This window comes from Pituophis catenifer, unplaced genomic scaffold (assembly GCF_029215685.1).
Source record: "Pituophis catenifer annectens isolate HBS135680 unplaced genomic scaffold, rPitCat1.0.hap2 SCAF_16, whole genome shotgun sequence".
Taxonomy (NCBI): Eukaryota; Metazoa; Chordata; class Lepidosauria; order Squamata; family Colubridae; genus Pituophis; species Pituophis catenifer.
In genome coordinates this window covers 18,008,780-18,026,004 of record NW_027256896.1, presented here as the reverse complement: position 1 = coordinate 18,026,004, position 17,225 = coordinate 18,008,780, and the positions used below count along the sequence as shown (strand labels likewise).

Below are 17,225 nucleotides of genomic sequence, written 5' to 3'. Positions count from 1 at the left end.
AGAGGAGGAGGGAGGAGAGGAGGAGGAGGAGGAGGAGGAGGAGGAGGAGGAGGAGGAGGAGGAGGAGGAGGAGGAGGAGGAGGAGGAGAATTATGGGGTCCTTGGTCTCTCTGAATTTGACTGTTTTCTTGCAGATATTTCAATACCCAAATTAGGTAACATCATCAGTGCTAGAAAGGAATGGGTTTGTGGAGAGGAGGAGGAGGAGGAGGAGGAGGAGGAGGAGGAGGAGGAGGAGGAGGAGGAGAATTATGGGGCCCTTGGTCTCTCTGAATTTGACTGTTTTCTTACAGATGTTTCAATACCCAAACTAGCTAACATCATCAGTATTGGGATGTTACCTAGTTTGGGTCATGAAACTTCTTCAAGAAAGGGCCAAGGACCACACCCCTCCTCCTCCTCCTCCCCCTTCTCCCTCCCCCCTCCTCTTCACAAACCCAACTTCCTTCTAGCACTGATGATGTTACCTAGTGTGGGTCACGAAAGGCCGGCAAGAAAACAAGGAGCTCAGCGAGCGCCAAAGACCCTGTCATGTCAACCCTGAGCTACAAATATCCTCTTTTGTTGACGAACCAAAATCTTTTGCTTGGAGGAAAAATCAGCCGAGTTCGTTTCGCTTGGGCATCTGCTGTTTTTAAAACCAGCACATCCGTCTTTGAGGAAGGATGATGCGATGGGTGAAGGGGGCCCATCATCATCAACGGATGATACGATGGGTTCTCGAGGCAGAATTTTCCACCCACAACCCCCACTGCAGAGCTGCAATCTGTGGGTGTATCTCCAGGATCTCAAAGCACTTGGAGATGGAACTGGCAACTGAAATAGACTCTAAGAACTAAGCAAATCTAGATCTGGTTCAGAACTTAGAGGAGAACCTACCAAAACAAGAAGACCAAAGGTTAGAAACTTCCCAGAAGAAAGCCAGACAAAAATCACTTCTATATAATTGCCAAGAAGACTCCTATGGAAGCATCCATATGTTCACCAGGCGTTGAATGTGATTTGAGGAAGCTTCTACTAGGACTTGTTGAACAAGCCCACCAGAAACACACGTGAGGAAAGCAGGTTAGCTTGCAAAAGGAAGCCTAAATTTTCTGACCACCAAGGTCTTCTTCGTAAGTCTTCCTATAGAAGACATCTTGTGCAATTGCCCATCTGGGCCTTCCTCATTCCACCCAATGGTAGAACGAACTCTGGAGTTCCACCTCTTGACCCTTTCTCTCACCTGGTTGCTCTTCGAAGCCCTCTTACCTCTAGCTAAGATTCTGTGCAGTTCGGAGAACCCTCCAAATCCCACTCCTGGCTGGCCCCACCCACCCCACCCCGCCCCTCCCAGGAGTCCCCACGTGGCCCGTTTTGGATGCAGGTAAGTGCAGGGCACATGCGGAGGCTCGGGGAGGGCCTAAAAACAGGCCTACCGGAGGTTCAGGCCCATTTCCGGCCTCCAGAGAGCCTCCGGAGCCTGGGGAGGCCGTTTTCCACCCTCCCGAGGCTCAAGGAAAGCCTCCGGAGCCTGGGGAGGGCAAAACCCCACCCCTGCCGTGGCTGACTAGGCCACGCCCACCATGGCCACACCCACCCAGCACCCGGGCAGAGAACCCCTTGCTAAAATTTTTGAAGCCCACTCCTGCCTATACTCCCTCTCAGTGTGCAATTGTCCTTCCCGCACAAAGCATACAACTCAGAAACGTGTGCCTGTCTGTCTCTGTTTTAGCTGCAAAACCCACAGGGGCCACCACGCTTTGGGACCTGCCCCGCAAGGGACGTCATAACCTTGGAGGGCAACGGTGTTCTGAAGCCCGTTTGCCGTTCAGCGATTATTGCACTTAATTATTTTCTTCAAGACCACAAAATGCGACACCCGACAAACCAACACGAATTCTCAGGCATCCCCTATGGCACTTTTGCATTGTTCTGCATAATATTATTATTATTATTATTATTATTATTATTATTATTATTATTATTATTATTATTATTATTATTTTGAGGAGGTAAGCGAGAGGCAGAGAGAAAAGAGAAGACCAAAGAAACGTTGAGGAAGGCCCTGAGTCATATTTCTGATTCTCTCCGGTAGGACCTTTGATCGAGAGGTCCTCCAGTCGTTGGCAGCCTATCAAATTCAGGCGGGTCCCCTAAGCATGGATTGTCCAAACCTCTGCTGCTTCATCTTCTTCTTCCTCGACCTCCTCCTCTTCTTCCTCCTCGTCGCGGCTCATGAAGGCAAGTTCGTTCTCGTAGCAGAAGGAGTTGGTGCTCGGAAGAAGGAACTTGTTCTCCACCAAGTCCTTGGCACTGCAACAGGGAGTGGAGGGCACCTCGTAAGTCTTGTGGAAGTGCGAGTAGTCCCACTTGTGTACTGGTTTTTCTCCTCAAAGAGGACAGGTTCGAAGCGGTGACCCCAAAGGATCTCGCTGGACAAGTACGAACTCCGAGCTTGGGGTGGTCATGGCCGTAGCTTCCACCATGCCCTCCAGAATCACCACGATCTCGAAATCGTCCGTTTCCAAATCCTGCCGACCAATCCCGAACAGGGGGCTCTCCTCGTTGATCTCGTGAAGGATGGTCAAGGGAGGAGACCAGGAAAATACGATCCAAGCCTTTGTCGAACCCAACGTCTATGTCTATCTGATCCAGAGGGATGTATTCCCCTTCCTCGGTGATCCTGGGCTTGAGGAGCTGAGCTCGGACGTGAGCCTCAACGATGTGACTCTTCCGAAGGTTGCCCACTCTCCACATCAAGCAAAGCTTGCCGTCCCTCATGGCAATAATCACGGCGTGGTGGCTGAAGAGCAACGTTTCAGCTCTCTTCTTCGGCCTGGCCATTTTCGCCATGATGGCGCCGATCATGAAGGAGTCGATGATGCAGCCTAGAATGGACTGAAGGACCACCATGAAGACAGCCAGGGGACACTCCTCGGTCACGCAACGGAAGCCATAACCGATGGTCGTTTGAGTCTCAATGGAGAAGAGGAACGCCGCCACGAAACCGTTCACCTGCAGGAGGCAAGGGGTGAAGGTCTCGTCTTTCGTGGGCTGCTCGATGTCCCCGTGGACCAGGGCGATCAGCCAGAAGACGAGGCCGAACAGTAACCAGGAGACCAGGAAAGCGAGGGAGAAGAGCAGCAGCATGTACCTCCAACGGATGTCCACGCAGGTGGTGAACATGTCGGCTATGTACCTCTGAGGTTTGTCATCCATGTTGGTGAATTCGACATTGCATTGGCCGTTCTTTTTTACGAATCGGTTCCTGCATTTCCTCCGCGTGTGGATCTTACCGTTGCCGAAGCCATTCACGCCAGGCATGGTGCTCAGGATCAACCCCGTCTTCCTCGGAAGATACTATGCTGTAAGGGTTGACTCTGCCTGCGCTCATCCCTGAGTTTAAGCCTGTTTGTAAGTAACTCTGGATGCCTTCGAAGGTCTCACTCGGCTTCTAGGGAGAAAAGGTTTCGGTGTAAACAGGCAGGTCGATCCGAGCGGAGTCTCTGCAACAAAACAACAAACAGAAAGAGGGACGGTTACAGGTAGTTCTCCACTTATGACGGTTCACTTAATGGCTGTTCAAAGTTACGACCAAAAAAAAAAGCGGCTTATGACCATTTTTCGCGCTTACGACAGGGGTGAAATCCAGCAGGTTCTGACAGGTACTGGAGAACCGGTAGCAGAAATTTTGAGCAGTTCAGAGAACTGGCAAATATCACCTCTGGCTGGCCCCAGAGTGGGGTGGAAGTGGAGATCCCGAAGTGGTGCGAACTGGCTGAATCCCACCACTGCCTCCCTCCCTCCCTCTCTCCCTCCCTCCCTCCCTCCCCTCCCTCCCTCTCTCCCCTCCCTCCCTGACTTTTAACTAGATTCATCCCTTCCTTCCTTCCTTCCTTCCTCCCTCCAGTGATGGGATTCAAGTAATTTAACAACCAGTTCTCTGCCCTAATGATTTCTTCCAACAACCAGTTTGCCAAACTGCTCAGAAAGTTAACAACCGGTTCTCCCGAAGTGGTGCGAACCGGCTGAATCCCACGACTGGTTTCAAGTCGCTTTTCAACCACAAGAAACCCCATAGAAGGAAAGCTTCTACCACCACCATTTAAACTCAAACAAGCTTCCTTAAATTAAATCTCTCTTTGTTTTATTTTAACCCAATCATTTCTGCTTTTGTGGCAACTTTTGAAAAGAGGGGTTTGGAGGGTAAAACGGCGAGAAAAAGCTGGAATTGACCAACGGGGGTTTATCGCGGGTGGGCAACCGAATATTTTGCAAGCCGAGTGCCCTTCCCTAGCCTTTTTTTTTTCTTTTTTTTTTCAAGCAGCTGACCGGAGGCTAAATCTGATTTTGCTGAGTTTACATTTTAATTAACATTAAATTACATCCAGCCAACCCTGATTATCTCCCGTCGATTTAAAAACACTTGCCTTCTGTCACCTTAAAAATGACACGCCGGCAGTGGCTTTTGGGAAGAGTGGGGCGGGGGGGAGGTTGAATTGTGGGATTCAAGCTGGTGGATTCTTTTCTTTTTTGCTGAGGAAAAAAAAATGGGGACGGGTGGGGGGGAAGAGGGAGGGGGGGGTGTCTCGAGACGGCTGCCCCCTCCCCACATTAGCGGAGGTCTTCAAAGCAGGAGGCAAAAGTAGGCCACAAGGTTACCCTTAGCACTTAGGCCCTTTTGAGCCCACCCCCTTCCCCCAAAAGGAGAATATTCCTGAGGGAATATATATATTCTTTTTTGCCTAACTGTGTTTGTTTTTTAAATGGAGCAAAACCGTTTCTCTGCTCTTCTTCCAGAGGCCGAAGAAAAGCTGATATTTAGCGCCCTGCAGAGAAGCGAAGAAAAGGGGAAGGTTTATCCTTATGGAGGGTCTTTTAAGCGGCCGAGCCTGGAGGGCCTCCATTAGTTACCCTTGGTTAAAAAAAAAGGAGAAGGAGATAAAAATCTCTTTTGGCTCAAGGGCCGTGTGGTTCCTTTGGCAGAGACATAGAAGTTTGTGGATGGTCCCGTCGTCGTTGTTTTATTCTGCTTTTTAATGCATTTGGGTCAACTCAAGGGGTGAAGGTACTTCGTATTCCTTCTCCCTCCTGTTTTTCCCCCTCCCACAACACCCTTTGAGTGGATTGGGCTGAGAGAGGGATTGACCCCAGGTGAAATCCAGCAGGTTCGGACAGGTTTTGAAGAACTGGTAGCGGAAATTTTGAGCAGTTCGGAGAACTGGTAAATACCCGCCTCTGGCTGGCCCCGGAGTGGGGTAGGAATGGGGATTTTGCAGTATCCTTCCCCTGGAGTGGGGAGGGAACGGGGATTTTGCAATATCCTTCTCCCAGGAATAGGGTGGGAATGGAGATTTTGCAGTATTCTTCCCCCAGAATGGGGAGGGAATGGAGATTTTGCAGTATCCTTCCCCTGCCACACCCACCAAGCCACGCCCACCAAGCCACGCCCACAGAACTGGTAGTAAAATAATTTGAATTTCACCACTGGATTGACCCAAAATCACCCAGCTGGCTTTCATGCCTAGACAAGGACTAGAATTCCCCCGTCTCCTGATGATCAGTCCAAAGTCAACCAGTTGGCTTTCATGCCTAAGGTAGGACTAGAACTCCCCATCGCCTAGTGATTGACACAAAGACACCAGGCTGGTTTTCATGCCTAAGGCAGGACTAGAACTCACAGTCACCTAGTGATTAGTCCAAAGTCAACCAGTTGGCGTTCATGCCTAAGGCAGGACTAGAACTCCCCATCTCCTGGTGATTGGTCCAAAGTCAACCAGTTGGCGTTCATGCCTAAGGCAGAACTAGAACTCCCCATCTCCCAATTTCTCAGTCACCACCTTCCTCACTATACCACACTAGGTCTCCATGATTGGCAATTGGCTTCTTCCCGCTGGATTTCTGGACTTCCCTATCCAGGTTACGTTGCTGGGATTTCCTGATGGTGACCCATCCCTGCCTGAACCAAAAAACTCTTTTTCGAGACCAGTTCTTCCGTTCTTTCCACCCCGCACCCTGACTCCACTTTTCCTCCAGCGTAGACAAAGTCACAAGATCTGCCTCACAAACTGTTCTCGGCGGGAAGGCCATCTGCCTGGGACATCTGTCCCCCCTTTGATGGTTGGGGTGGATCTACACTCTCGTCGGCATCTTTTGAACAGTTATGAGAGGGCCCAGAAGAAAATAAAAATGTCTTATTCGAAAACACTCGCTTTTATTCTTTCTTTTTTTCCCCCCCATTGGCTTTTTTGAACCAATTGTTCTCCAATTTTCCCTTTAAAGGTAAAGGTTCCCCTCGCGCATATGTGCTAGTCGTTCCCGACTCTAGGGGGCGGTGCTCATCTCCGTTTCAAAGCCGAAGAGCCAGCGCTGTCCGAGGACGTCTCCGTGGTCATGTGGCCGGCATGACTCAACGCCAAAGGTGCACGGAACGCTGTTCCCCTTCCCACCAAAGGTGGTCCCTATTTTTCTACCTGCTTTCGAACTGCTAGGTTGTCAGAAGCTGGGACAAGTCACGGGAGCTCACCCCCGTTACGCGGCACCAGGGATTCGAACCGCTGAACTGCTGACCTTTCAATCGACAAGTTCAGTGTCTTAGCCACTGAGCCACCGTGTCCCACAATTTTCCCTGAAATGCATAAATAGCCAATAAATGGAAGTTTGCAGAGATCCCCACCCCCCCAAAAAATAATGAATATTGAAACAATTCCTAGAAAACCATCGATCGTTGGACGGCCTGAAATTTGATCGGTCCTAATTCCTGAAGTATAATTTGATGGCTTCCTCTTCTAGCAGGGACGTAGGGAAATTGCTCCCTTCCTCCCTCTCCCCACAGAGACTTTGGATCTGGTTTAATCGATCCCCCACAAGAGAGAAATAAATCAAAAAGTCTTTAGCAAGAAGCACCTTCCGCATACAAGATCCCCCAGCAAGGAAAATATATATAAATATTCCTGTTGAAAAAGAAACAGAAGAAAGACACAAGGCACTCTTCACCCCAATGTGTTCAGGATCTAAAATTGGGGGTGGGTGCTGCAAAAAATACTTAGGGACACCACCAAATACAAGCTGGGCGTATACGACTTTGTAGACGACCCTCACTCTGTCAAGGACCTTGGAGTAGTCATCTCAAACGATCTAAGCGCCAGAGCTCAATATAACAACATTGCCAAAAAGGCATTAAGAGTTGTTAACCTAATCTTGCGAAGCTTCTTCTCCGGTAATATTGAACTGCAAACTAGGGCATACAAAACCTTTGCTAGACCAATTCTTGAATACAGCTCGTCTGCCTGGAACCCGCACTGCATATCGGACATTAATACAATTGAGCGAGTCCAGAGGAATTTCACGAGAAGAATCCTCCACTCCTCTGCTCACAACAGAATCCATTATTCCACCAGGCTTGAAATTTTGGGCCTGGACAACCTAGAACTATGCCGTCTTTGGTCCGGCCTAAGCGTAGTACATAAAATTATCTGCTACAACATCCTTCCTGTCAATGACTACTTCAGCTTCAACCACAAAAAAATACACGAGCAAATAATAGATACAAACTCAAGGTAAACCACTCCAAACTCGATTGCAGAAAATACGACTTCAGCAACAGAGTGGTCAATGCCTGGAATGCACTACCAGACTCTGTGGTTACATCCCCAAACCCCCAAAACTTTAACCTTAGACTGTCTACTGTTGACCTCACCCCATTTCTTAGAGGTCTGTAAGGGGCGTGCATAAGAGCACCAGCGTGCCTACCGTCCCTGTCCTAATGTTTCCTTTTATTCGTATCCTTAATCATGTTTGTACTTATTCCTGTTATCTCGTACATGTTTGACAAACTAAATTAAAAAATAAAATAAATAAAGATACTCCCAGGAAGGGGAGAAAAAAAATTCAGTCGAAAAAGAAACAGAAGGAAGACACAAGGCACTCTTCACCCCAACACATTCAGGATCTAAAAGGGGCAGTGGGTGTTGCAGAAAATGCTTGGGGAGTGGGGGGGGCGGGGAGGCAGAGATCGTAATTGCAGGGTTTCAGGGGAACGAGGCAGAGTCACCCCTCTTTTCTCGGATTTCCGAGGAGAAAGGGGCAGATCCCGAAAGACAGCGCTTGAAAGGGCTGTTCTGCTGGGAGAGGTTGGAGCAGGTTTCTGGGAGGAGATGATGAAGGTCTCGAGGTTGGCAGCACCGGGTTTGTGAAGCTGGGGGCGAGGGGCTTTCAGGGTTGTGTGTCAGTGGGACAACAAACCCCACCCCCCCCAGGACTGAGCTGTCTCCTTCATTAAGGCTGTCTTGGTTAAGAACAGCTCAACAGGTTCCCAGGAACCAGGCAAGCTTTGAAGGTTTTTCCAAGAAGATAGAATGCCAAAGAATGGAGGCCTTTGAACTCTGGTGCTGGAGAAGACTCCTGCGAGTCCCTTGGACTGCAAGGCCATCCAACCGGTCAGTCCTAGAGGAGATCAACCCTGACTGCTCTTTAAAAGGCCAGATTCTGAAGATGAAACTCAAATACTTTGACCACCTAATGAGAAGGGAGGACTCCCTGGAGAAGAGCCTAATTCTGGGAACGATGGAGGGCAAAAGAAGAGGAGGAGGTGGCTGGATGGAGTCACTGAAGCAGTCGACGTGAGCTTAAATGGACTCCAGAGGATGGTAGAGGAGAGGATGGTCTGGAGGAACGTTGTCCATGGGGTCGCGATGGATTGGACATGACTTCTCATCTAACAACAAGAAGAAGACAGATCCTTCAGAAGCTCAGGAGAAACAGCAAAGCACAGGGAGTTCGGGACTTACGACCGCAATGGAGCCCTAAATTGACGTTGCCAAGTGAGACAGCTGTCAGGTGAACTTTGCCCCATTTTATAACCTTTCTGGCCACCGTTGTTAAGTAAATCCTTGCGGTTGTTACATGAGTAATATGGTTGTTAAGCGAATCTAGCCTCCCCCATTGATTTTGCTTGTTAGAAGGTCGCCAAAGGGGATTGCGTGACCCCCCCCCCGGGACATTGTGACCGTCATAATTATGAGTCAGTGCTCAAAGGTCTGAATTTTGATCAGGGGATGCTGCAACGGTCGTAAGTGTGAAAAATGGCTGTAAGTCACTTTTTTCACTGCCGTTGTAACTTCAAATAGTCACTAAAGGAACCGTTGCAAATGTCAACTCGCAAAGCATCCCTGGCCTGTTCTCGAATTGCCACAGGCAACGGGGATGGGAAACTGATGAAGCAGCACGGCAGACAAAGACAGGAGCACATTCCAGACATATCTTTCTCAAGGCTGTCTCCCAGGGTTATCCACAGCGGCTGGAGGGAAGTAACCTCTACACAAAATTGCTCCATTGGCAAATGTGATTGATGACACACCCTGGGGGGAGGGGGGAAATGGGGTCATGATTGGGGCCGTAAATTACGTGGGGTCAGAGTTGGCTTCATTTGGGAACGTGCTGATATGAAGCTCTGTCAAGTATTTGCAAGCCATTGGCACATATATCATACAGACACTAGTGGAGGCAGAAAGTGTCCCCACCCCTATGTGGAGAGGAGGGGCTTACACTGAGTATAAAACCCCCTCTAACCTTTCCACCAAGCTTTCTCTTTTTACATTTGTTCTCCATGAGACATGATCTTTGATAGGGGTAGTCACACACGCTGTGTGCCCCCTATCCTAATGGATATTAAGACAGCCTTTGTATATAGTTAATATGTTTTGTTATATGAATAAATACATTTATCACATTTATTCATGCATCTGCCTTTGGACTCTTCTATGCTCCTGGGTGTTTCTACGATCCCAATTTCCACAGAATGGTAGCAGAGGGAATGGTAGCAGAACTCCACTCCAGGAGCTGTTGAAAAGGCGAGATGCCCTCCAAAATAACCTGTGAGAGAAGCTCCCCTGTTGTGACCAGAGGCCTTCAACGGAGGAGAACTTCACAGCAGCCCCTGAATCAACGATGGAAAACATTGAAGGGGGTTTCCATCCAGCTACACTCTGGCAGCCAGAGGCCACCCAGATGCAGCAAGAGATCCCAGGGGCCGAGCCAAGCGATGCTGGAGAAGGCTTCTTCAGCACTGACGAAGAGGGGGCAGAAGGACCAGATGAAAGCCTGGAAAGGCAAGTGGCTGAGATGTCAGAAGAGGAGTGCCGAGCAGCGCTCACACGATCCCAATTTCCACAAGCTCCTAATAAATAACTGGATTTCTTTTGAAGCTTGGCTCAAGGCTCATGATTTAATTAGGGCATCCGGAACCCTGACAGCAAGTCGAGATAAGTAAATAGGATATTTTCTATTGCAAATACCCCCAGAAATGGAAGAAAGGCATCCCCTGAACACGTTTAAATATATTAAGATAAAGATTGAATTAATAAAAAAAAACTTTATTTAATAAAGAGAAAAGGTGGTTTAACTCAAATCGTACTATTCTTTTGCTTGGGATTTAATATCTTTATTTCCCACCCACCCCCCTTGATGATGCTATATTTTGGATCCTGCCATTTTGATTTCTTTCCTGGTCTATCAGGATGATTGATAGCGTGACAGCTTCCAAAGGGCTTGGATTGTTAGCCAGTATGAACCTAGCTAGCGGGACTTATAAAACAGAATTTGCTCTTTTTTTACTGTTGTGTGCAAAGAACCGATTCCGGCTAATTTGGTAACCTGGGTTTTCATTCGGGGCAATCCCAGTTGAGGATGGTTTTGAAAGATGGGGTAACAAGCTACAGCTTACAGAAGATCGATGGACCAGTTTGAAGTCTCTGTTGGGCTAATCTACCCTAGCAGGTTAAAATATATAGATTTTTGGCTAAATTTAGCTAAAGGACAAGAGGAAAGCGTGCTCAATAATAACCAACCTTCTCCCCCCCAAAAAAGATCTTGTGAAATGTTAAAGCCTAATGCATTTATCCAAGCCATTATTAACCCAGCGGGCTGGCCTTTAAGATATCTCTCTGCTGTTTGGTGCAATTTATTATTCATTTTATTTTAGTTAGTAAACTTCCATGCAATGCATTCAGGTAGCTGATCTGCAAACCTACAGAAAACATGGAACAGTCTTGTTGCAAATGGCTTAGAAAGTGATATAAGTAGTTCTTGATTTACAGCCATTCGTTTAGCGACCTTTCGAAGTTACAAGGCACTGGAAAAAGTGACTTATGACCATTTTTCACACTTACGACCGTCGCAACAGCTGCACGGTCACGAGATTCAAATTCGGATGCTCGGCAACTGGCATGTACTTATGATGGTTGCAGTGTCTTGGGGGTGACGCCCTTCGGACAAGCCAAAGTCAAAGGGGAAGACAGAAATCACTTCACAATCGCGTTACTAAGTGAACGGCTGCCGGGATTCACTTAACAACCGTGGGGGAGAAAGGTCGTAAAATGGGGCGAAAACTCCCAGAACAAATGCCTCACTTAGCAAACAGCAATTTGGGACTCCTTTGTGGTCGTAAGCCGAGGACCACCTATAAATAGCCGCTTTTTGTTTGCAGAACGACTAAAATAGGAAAAGTCGTTCCTATTTTACGCACTTTCCATATTTATGCACTTTCCATCTTAGAAAGGCTCTAGAGATTCTGCCCCAGCTACAGATCCCAAAGAACACAGCACAACACAAACTCTGAACAAAACTTAGTTTACTCAAATAACGCAGTTTTAGCAAATGCCGGCTGTTAATAAGCGTTCTTAAGAAGCCTGCCACAATTCCACACATAAGATAGTCAGAGTCTTACTGGAGTTGGCAAAAAGCCCAGAAGCAAGATTGCAGAGAAATCCCAATGCGATGATTATTTATTTAATTTATTTTATTTTATTTCAAATTTATATACCGCACCTTCTCCCAAGGGACCCAGGGCGGTGTACAGCCAGATAAGCGAACTAAAGTTGTTTCCTGCAGCTTGTTGCAAGCTGCGTTCTTTCTTAAATAGGCTAAGGGAGTGGCCAATTAGCCCCAAGCCTTACTCTTGAGGAGACCTCCTCCTGAGGAGCCACTCCTGCCTTTTGGCAGCTCTGCACGCCCGTGCATCGAGAAGAGGCTACTCCTCTTCATCCTCTGCACTTAAAGGAGCTTCTGGAGGTTCTGAAGGCCCTGGCTGAATCCCCGCCTCTGGCACCACATCTTCTCCAGCCTCATTGTCCGACTCAAGTGCCAGCTGCACAGGCTGCTGGCGCAGCACCACACCAGGCTCCTCGCTGTCCGAATCAGCTACTAGCTGCACAGGCCGCGTACGGGCCACAACACTAGACCTCAGTGGTACCCATCCACGGTCTTCCACCCCTTCGAAGCAGGACACAACATTGGAGACCGCACAAAAGCCTCAAGACTTCCCATGGCCTATTTCTTTTCAACGTTGGCTCCGGTGTACGCACCTCGTAAATAAACCCGTCACATTTCTTTCTAAGAACCGACGGCAAAAAATAGCTTCTCGCACTCCTTACATAGCAGCGGCCTGAAACCAGAATCGGAATCAAAACACATGTGGGGTGCGGGGTGCGGGAAGGGGCATAGACAATTTTTACAACTTTCGTGCAAAAAATCGCACCCTCGCTGTTTTAATGGCTCTGAAATGAGCGCCCAGGGTGTTACTCTTGTCTGCGACGTGCTTCTGAAAAAAACCCAGTTACTAAAGATAAAAGCTATTCTAGTCGCCCCGCGCTGCAAACACGGAAGCCGGGGTGAAAATATTACATTGGCAGTCGAATGCGCTTTCCAAATATATAACTCAGAAGGAAAAGGGTGTTTTGGGGCTTTTTTTTTTTTTTTGAAAAATTAACATTCTTCATTTGTGCAAGCATGCTCCTATTTCTGTGGCACGCTATTTTTTTCCTGGGTGTGATTTGATTTCTTCCTCCCCACAACCCCCCCTTATCCTGCCTTCTTTTAAAATTAGTGCCCCTTTTTCGACACTCAGCGGATAGGGAAAGAAATACACCGTGTGGCCTGCCTTTTGCCAAATAATAATTTTTGGAATTACAAAGGGGACGGCACCTCGACCGTATGTTAGAAAGGTTTGGATGCAACTTGAAGGCACATTTCGAATTTGGAAAGTTTGCATCAAAGTTTGGGAGAGTTTTTGGTTAGATTAACAGAGTTGGGAGAAGGGACCTTGTAGGTCATCTAGTCCAACCCCAAGCAGGAGACCTTACACCATTTTTGACAGAGGGCAGTCCAGCTTCTTTTTTTTTGCAAGGATGTGAGATTTTCTATGCTTATTAATAAGAATAAGAGTAAAGATTCCGTGGCTGGAAGGGACCATTCCATGGCTTAGGACCTGGTTATCTACGGGACCGCCTGCTACCACCAATAGCCTCCCACCAGCCAGTACGCTCCCATAGAGAGGGGCTCCTCCGGGTGCCGTCGGCCAAACAATGTCGACTGGCGGCCCCCAGGAGGAGAGCCTTCTCTGTGGGGGCACCTATTATCTGGAACGAGCTCCCCCCGGAGATACGGAGGATCCCGGATCTGCGCACCTTCCGTCGCGCACTTAAGACTTTTTTATTTCATCAAGCTAGCCTGGCCTAAATCTTCTCCCCTTTTTAAATGTAAATTTTAATTTGTTTTTAAATTATGGGGTATTTTAAATTTGTCTCATCCAAATTATTTAATTTGTTTTTATTCTATTTTAAATTTTTGTATTTATGTGTTTTATCCTGTGGCTGTTCACCGCCCTGAGTCCTTCAGGAGTAGGGCGGTATAGAAATCCAATAAAAATCCAATAAAAACAAAAAAACAAAAATAAACATTAGAGGTCTTCTAGTCCAGCCCTGTGCTTAAGGCAGAAGACCAAATGCTATCTTAGTCAAATGGTTGTCCAATCTATTTTTGAAAACCTCCCACAACTCTGGGAGGCAAGCTGTCCCGCTGATCCTTTGTTCTCACTGTCAGAAAATTTCTAATATGTAATACATTATTTCTCATGCTTATTATTAGGACACTCTTCTAAAAATCGCTGTGCTTAGTGTTCCAAACAGCCATTGATATCCTCATCGTTATAACAGAGGTTAGCAATGAGTGTCTCCCGAATTAAAATTCTCTCATCTTGCAAATTAAAGAATGGAAGTGAGGAACGGGGGATGTGGGACGGGATGGGATTGGCCTCGTGGCTTTCTCTTCTCAGAGGGCTTTTAGTCAAATTGGAATTGGGTATGCCTTGTTTAATAAAAAAGGAGGATTAGGGGTGACATGATAGCAGTCTTCCAATATTTGAGGGGCTGCCACAAAGAAGAGGGGCTCAACAGTGGTGGGATTTAAGTAATTTAACAACCGGTTCTCTGCCCTAATGATTTCTTCCAACAACCAGTTTTCCAAACTGCTCAGGAAGTTAACAACTGGTTCTCCCGAAGTGGTGCGAACCGGCTGAATCCCTCCATTGGGGAATCAACCTATTCTCCAAAGCACCTGAAAGCAGGACAAGAAGCAATGGGTGGAAACTAATCAAGGAGAGAAGCAACCTAGAACTGAGGAGAAATTTCCTGACAGTGAAAAAAATTAAACAGTGGAACGGTTTGCCTCCAGAAGTTGTGGAGGTTTTTAAGAAGAGACTGTAGCATCATTTGTCTGAGATGGTATATAGCAGTGATGGCGAACCTTTTCGGCACCAAGTGTTCAAACTGGGATGTGCGTGCATGTAGTGTCAAGTTTCGAGGTCGTCTCAAATAAATTGCATTTCAAACAAAGTCTTTGAAGAAAAACTCCTATTTTTTAAGCACAACATTCTAAACCCGACTCCAATCGAAGCCAACACTGACTTCCAGCCCCAAAACCCTCCCTTTCCGTTCCTTACTCCCCTGCACTCATTGGCCATCTTCCAAGTCACTCTACCCCTAATCTACTGCTCCAGCTCAAAGGAATGTCCCCCCTCCCATCCCATCTCCTAGGGGATATTATCTCCAGGGAAAATAAGTAGGTGAAAAGTCAAACGTCCCTTTCCAGACGCCTTCGCTTCTCCTTCTTATGTCAGCACTAGAGTAAATGCAGGTTGAAGTGCTGACATGTAGAATAGAATAGAATAAAACTTTACTACGGTCATTGACCAGCAAAAGACATACAATAAATTAAAAATAATTCTGACATTAATCGTGAATAATAACATGGGGACTGGAGGCTAAAACATACGATGAATGGTTGCAGGAACTGGGCATGGCTGGTCTAGTGAAGATAAGGACCAGGGGAGACAGGATAGCAGTCTTCCAATATTTGAGGGGCTGCCACAAAGAGGAGGGGGGTCAAGCTATTTTCCAAAGCACCTGAAGGCCAGACAAGGAATAATGGATGGAAAGTGAACAAGGAGAGATTCAACCTAGAAATAAGGAGAAATTTTCTGACGGTGAGAAAAAAAAATCAACCAATGGAACAGAAGCGGCCTTCAGAAGTTGTGGGAGCTTCATCCCTGGAAGCTTTCAAGAAGAGATTGGACTGCTATTTGTCAGAAATGGTGTAGGGTCTCCTCCTTGGGCAGGGGTGGGGAAGAGGGTTAGATTAGATGACCTACAAGGTCATTTCTAACTCTGTAATCAACTCAAGAAAACGAGGTATTTCTTTGATGCCTTAGCAAGCTTGCAACCTTAGGGTCACGCGAGGTAAAACACAGAAGGCAAATGACTTTAGAGAAGATCGCTTAAGAGTTGAGGACTCGGCCTCATGTCCTTCTAAGGGTTTTGATGTAACCCATCCTCCGGAGCTGGTTACTTTTCATCCTTAGACCATAAAGAGCCACCTCAGAGAGATCTTACGCCTTTCCACTTTCTAGATAGCATTCTTCCTCTTCTCCTACGTGTGATCCAGTCTCATCAAGGATGTGGTTGATGATATGGCCAAGGGTTTGGCTTGGCTTGGCTCTTACTGGTTGGTGGGATTAGGACAAACCAGACATCTATACAGCCACTGGCCAGCACAATGCCAGAGGAGAACTTTCTAATCTAAAGAGTTGGGACTCTAGAAAGAGTGCAGAGAAGAGCAACCAAGAAGATTAGGGGATTGGAGACTAAAACATATGAAGAACGGTTGCAGGAACTGGGTAGGTCTAGCTTAATGAAAAGAAGGACTAGGGGAGACTTGATAGCAGTGTTCCAATATCTCAGGGGCTGCCCCAAAGAAGAGGAAGTCAAGCTATTCTCCAAAGCACCTGAGGGTAGGAGAAGAAGCAATGGGTGGAAACTAATCAAGGAGAGAAGCAACTTAGAACTAAGGAGAAATTTCTTGAATGTTAGAACAATGAATCAGTGAAACAACTTGCCTCCAGAAGTTGTGAATGCTCCAACACTGGAAATTTTTAAAAAGAGGTTGGATAACCATTTGTCTGAAGTGGTGTAGGGTTTCCTGCCTAAGCAGGGGGTTGGACTAGCAGACCTCCCAAGGTCCCTTCCAACTCTGTTATTCTATTCTAAAGTACTAAAACACAGATTCCTTTAACACGGAGATATAGCAGCTTTTGTGGATGTGATTCCTGCCTTGTAGGGAAGGTCCATTTAAACTGAAAAAAAGAGAATTGAATTCTACTACTTGGTGTTGAGGGTATTATAGGTTCTACTCGGCTTCTACCAACAAGGGGAGTGGAGTAGGCCTTAACAGAACGTAACAGAGTAACAAAGTTGGAAGGAAACTGGGAGGTCTCCTAGTCCAACCCCCTGTTCAAGCAGAAAACCCTTCAGACAGATGGTTGTCCTATCTCTTCTTAAACTCTTCCAATCCCTTTGCATCCAGATATCCACTTCTCAAGGCTGTACTCTTAGGGTTTAATTAGAAGATGGTGGTACCATTTTGTCTACTCTCTGACTACTGGGAGGGAGGTCCTCCTAGCCATGGCCTCTACCTTCCAACTTGGCCTTCTTGTCAAGGATGACGCTCTCTCATTGATGGTGTTGACGCCTCTGGCTTCAATTCCCTTCCTTCCTTCAAGCCCAAATAGTCCTCCCAGTGGACTATTTTGGGATGTGGATCGAGTGCTCTTTTCAGGACAACAATTTTGAACCCTCGTCAGAAATCACCCACAGTTTGACAGGTGGCTGAAACCCATGACTGAAGCAGATTTAACAGATTTTAACTTTAACAGATTAAAAGAGTTGGAAGGGACATTATAGGCCATCTAATCCGACCCCCCACTCAAGAAGGAGACCCTACACCACTGCTGACAATCTTTTCCAATCTTTTCTTGAAGCCTCCGGTGATGAAGCTCCCACAACCTCCGAAGGCAACTTCTGTTCCGTTGGTTGATTGCTTTCCCTTTCTCTTTATTTCTAGGTTGAATCTCT

The 17,225-nt window shown here is 47.0% G+C and overlaps 1 protein-coding gene across 1 annotated transcript; it reads right to left on the bottom strand.

The window, feature by feature from the left end:
* Nucleotides 1-2,052: 2,052 nt before the first annotated feature.
* Nucleotides 2,053-3,376, bottom strand: LOC139325522 (ATP-sensitive inward rectifier potassium channel 12-like). The gene is given in 5 exon segments (XM_070955449.1): nucleotides 2,053-2,354; nucleotides 2,357-2,440; nucleotides 2,442-2,573; nucleotides 2,575-3,315; nucleotides 3,317-3,376. Coding segments are annotated over 5 exon segments (1,236 nt in total). The 3' UTR covers nucleotides 2,053-2,135.
* Nucleotides 3,377-17,225: the final 13,849 nt, after the last annotated feature.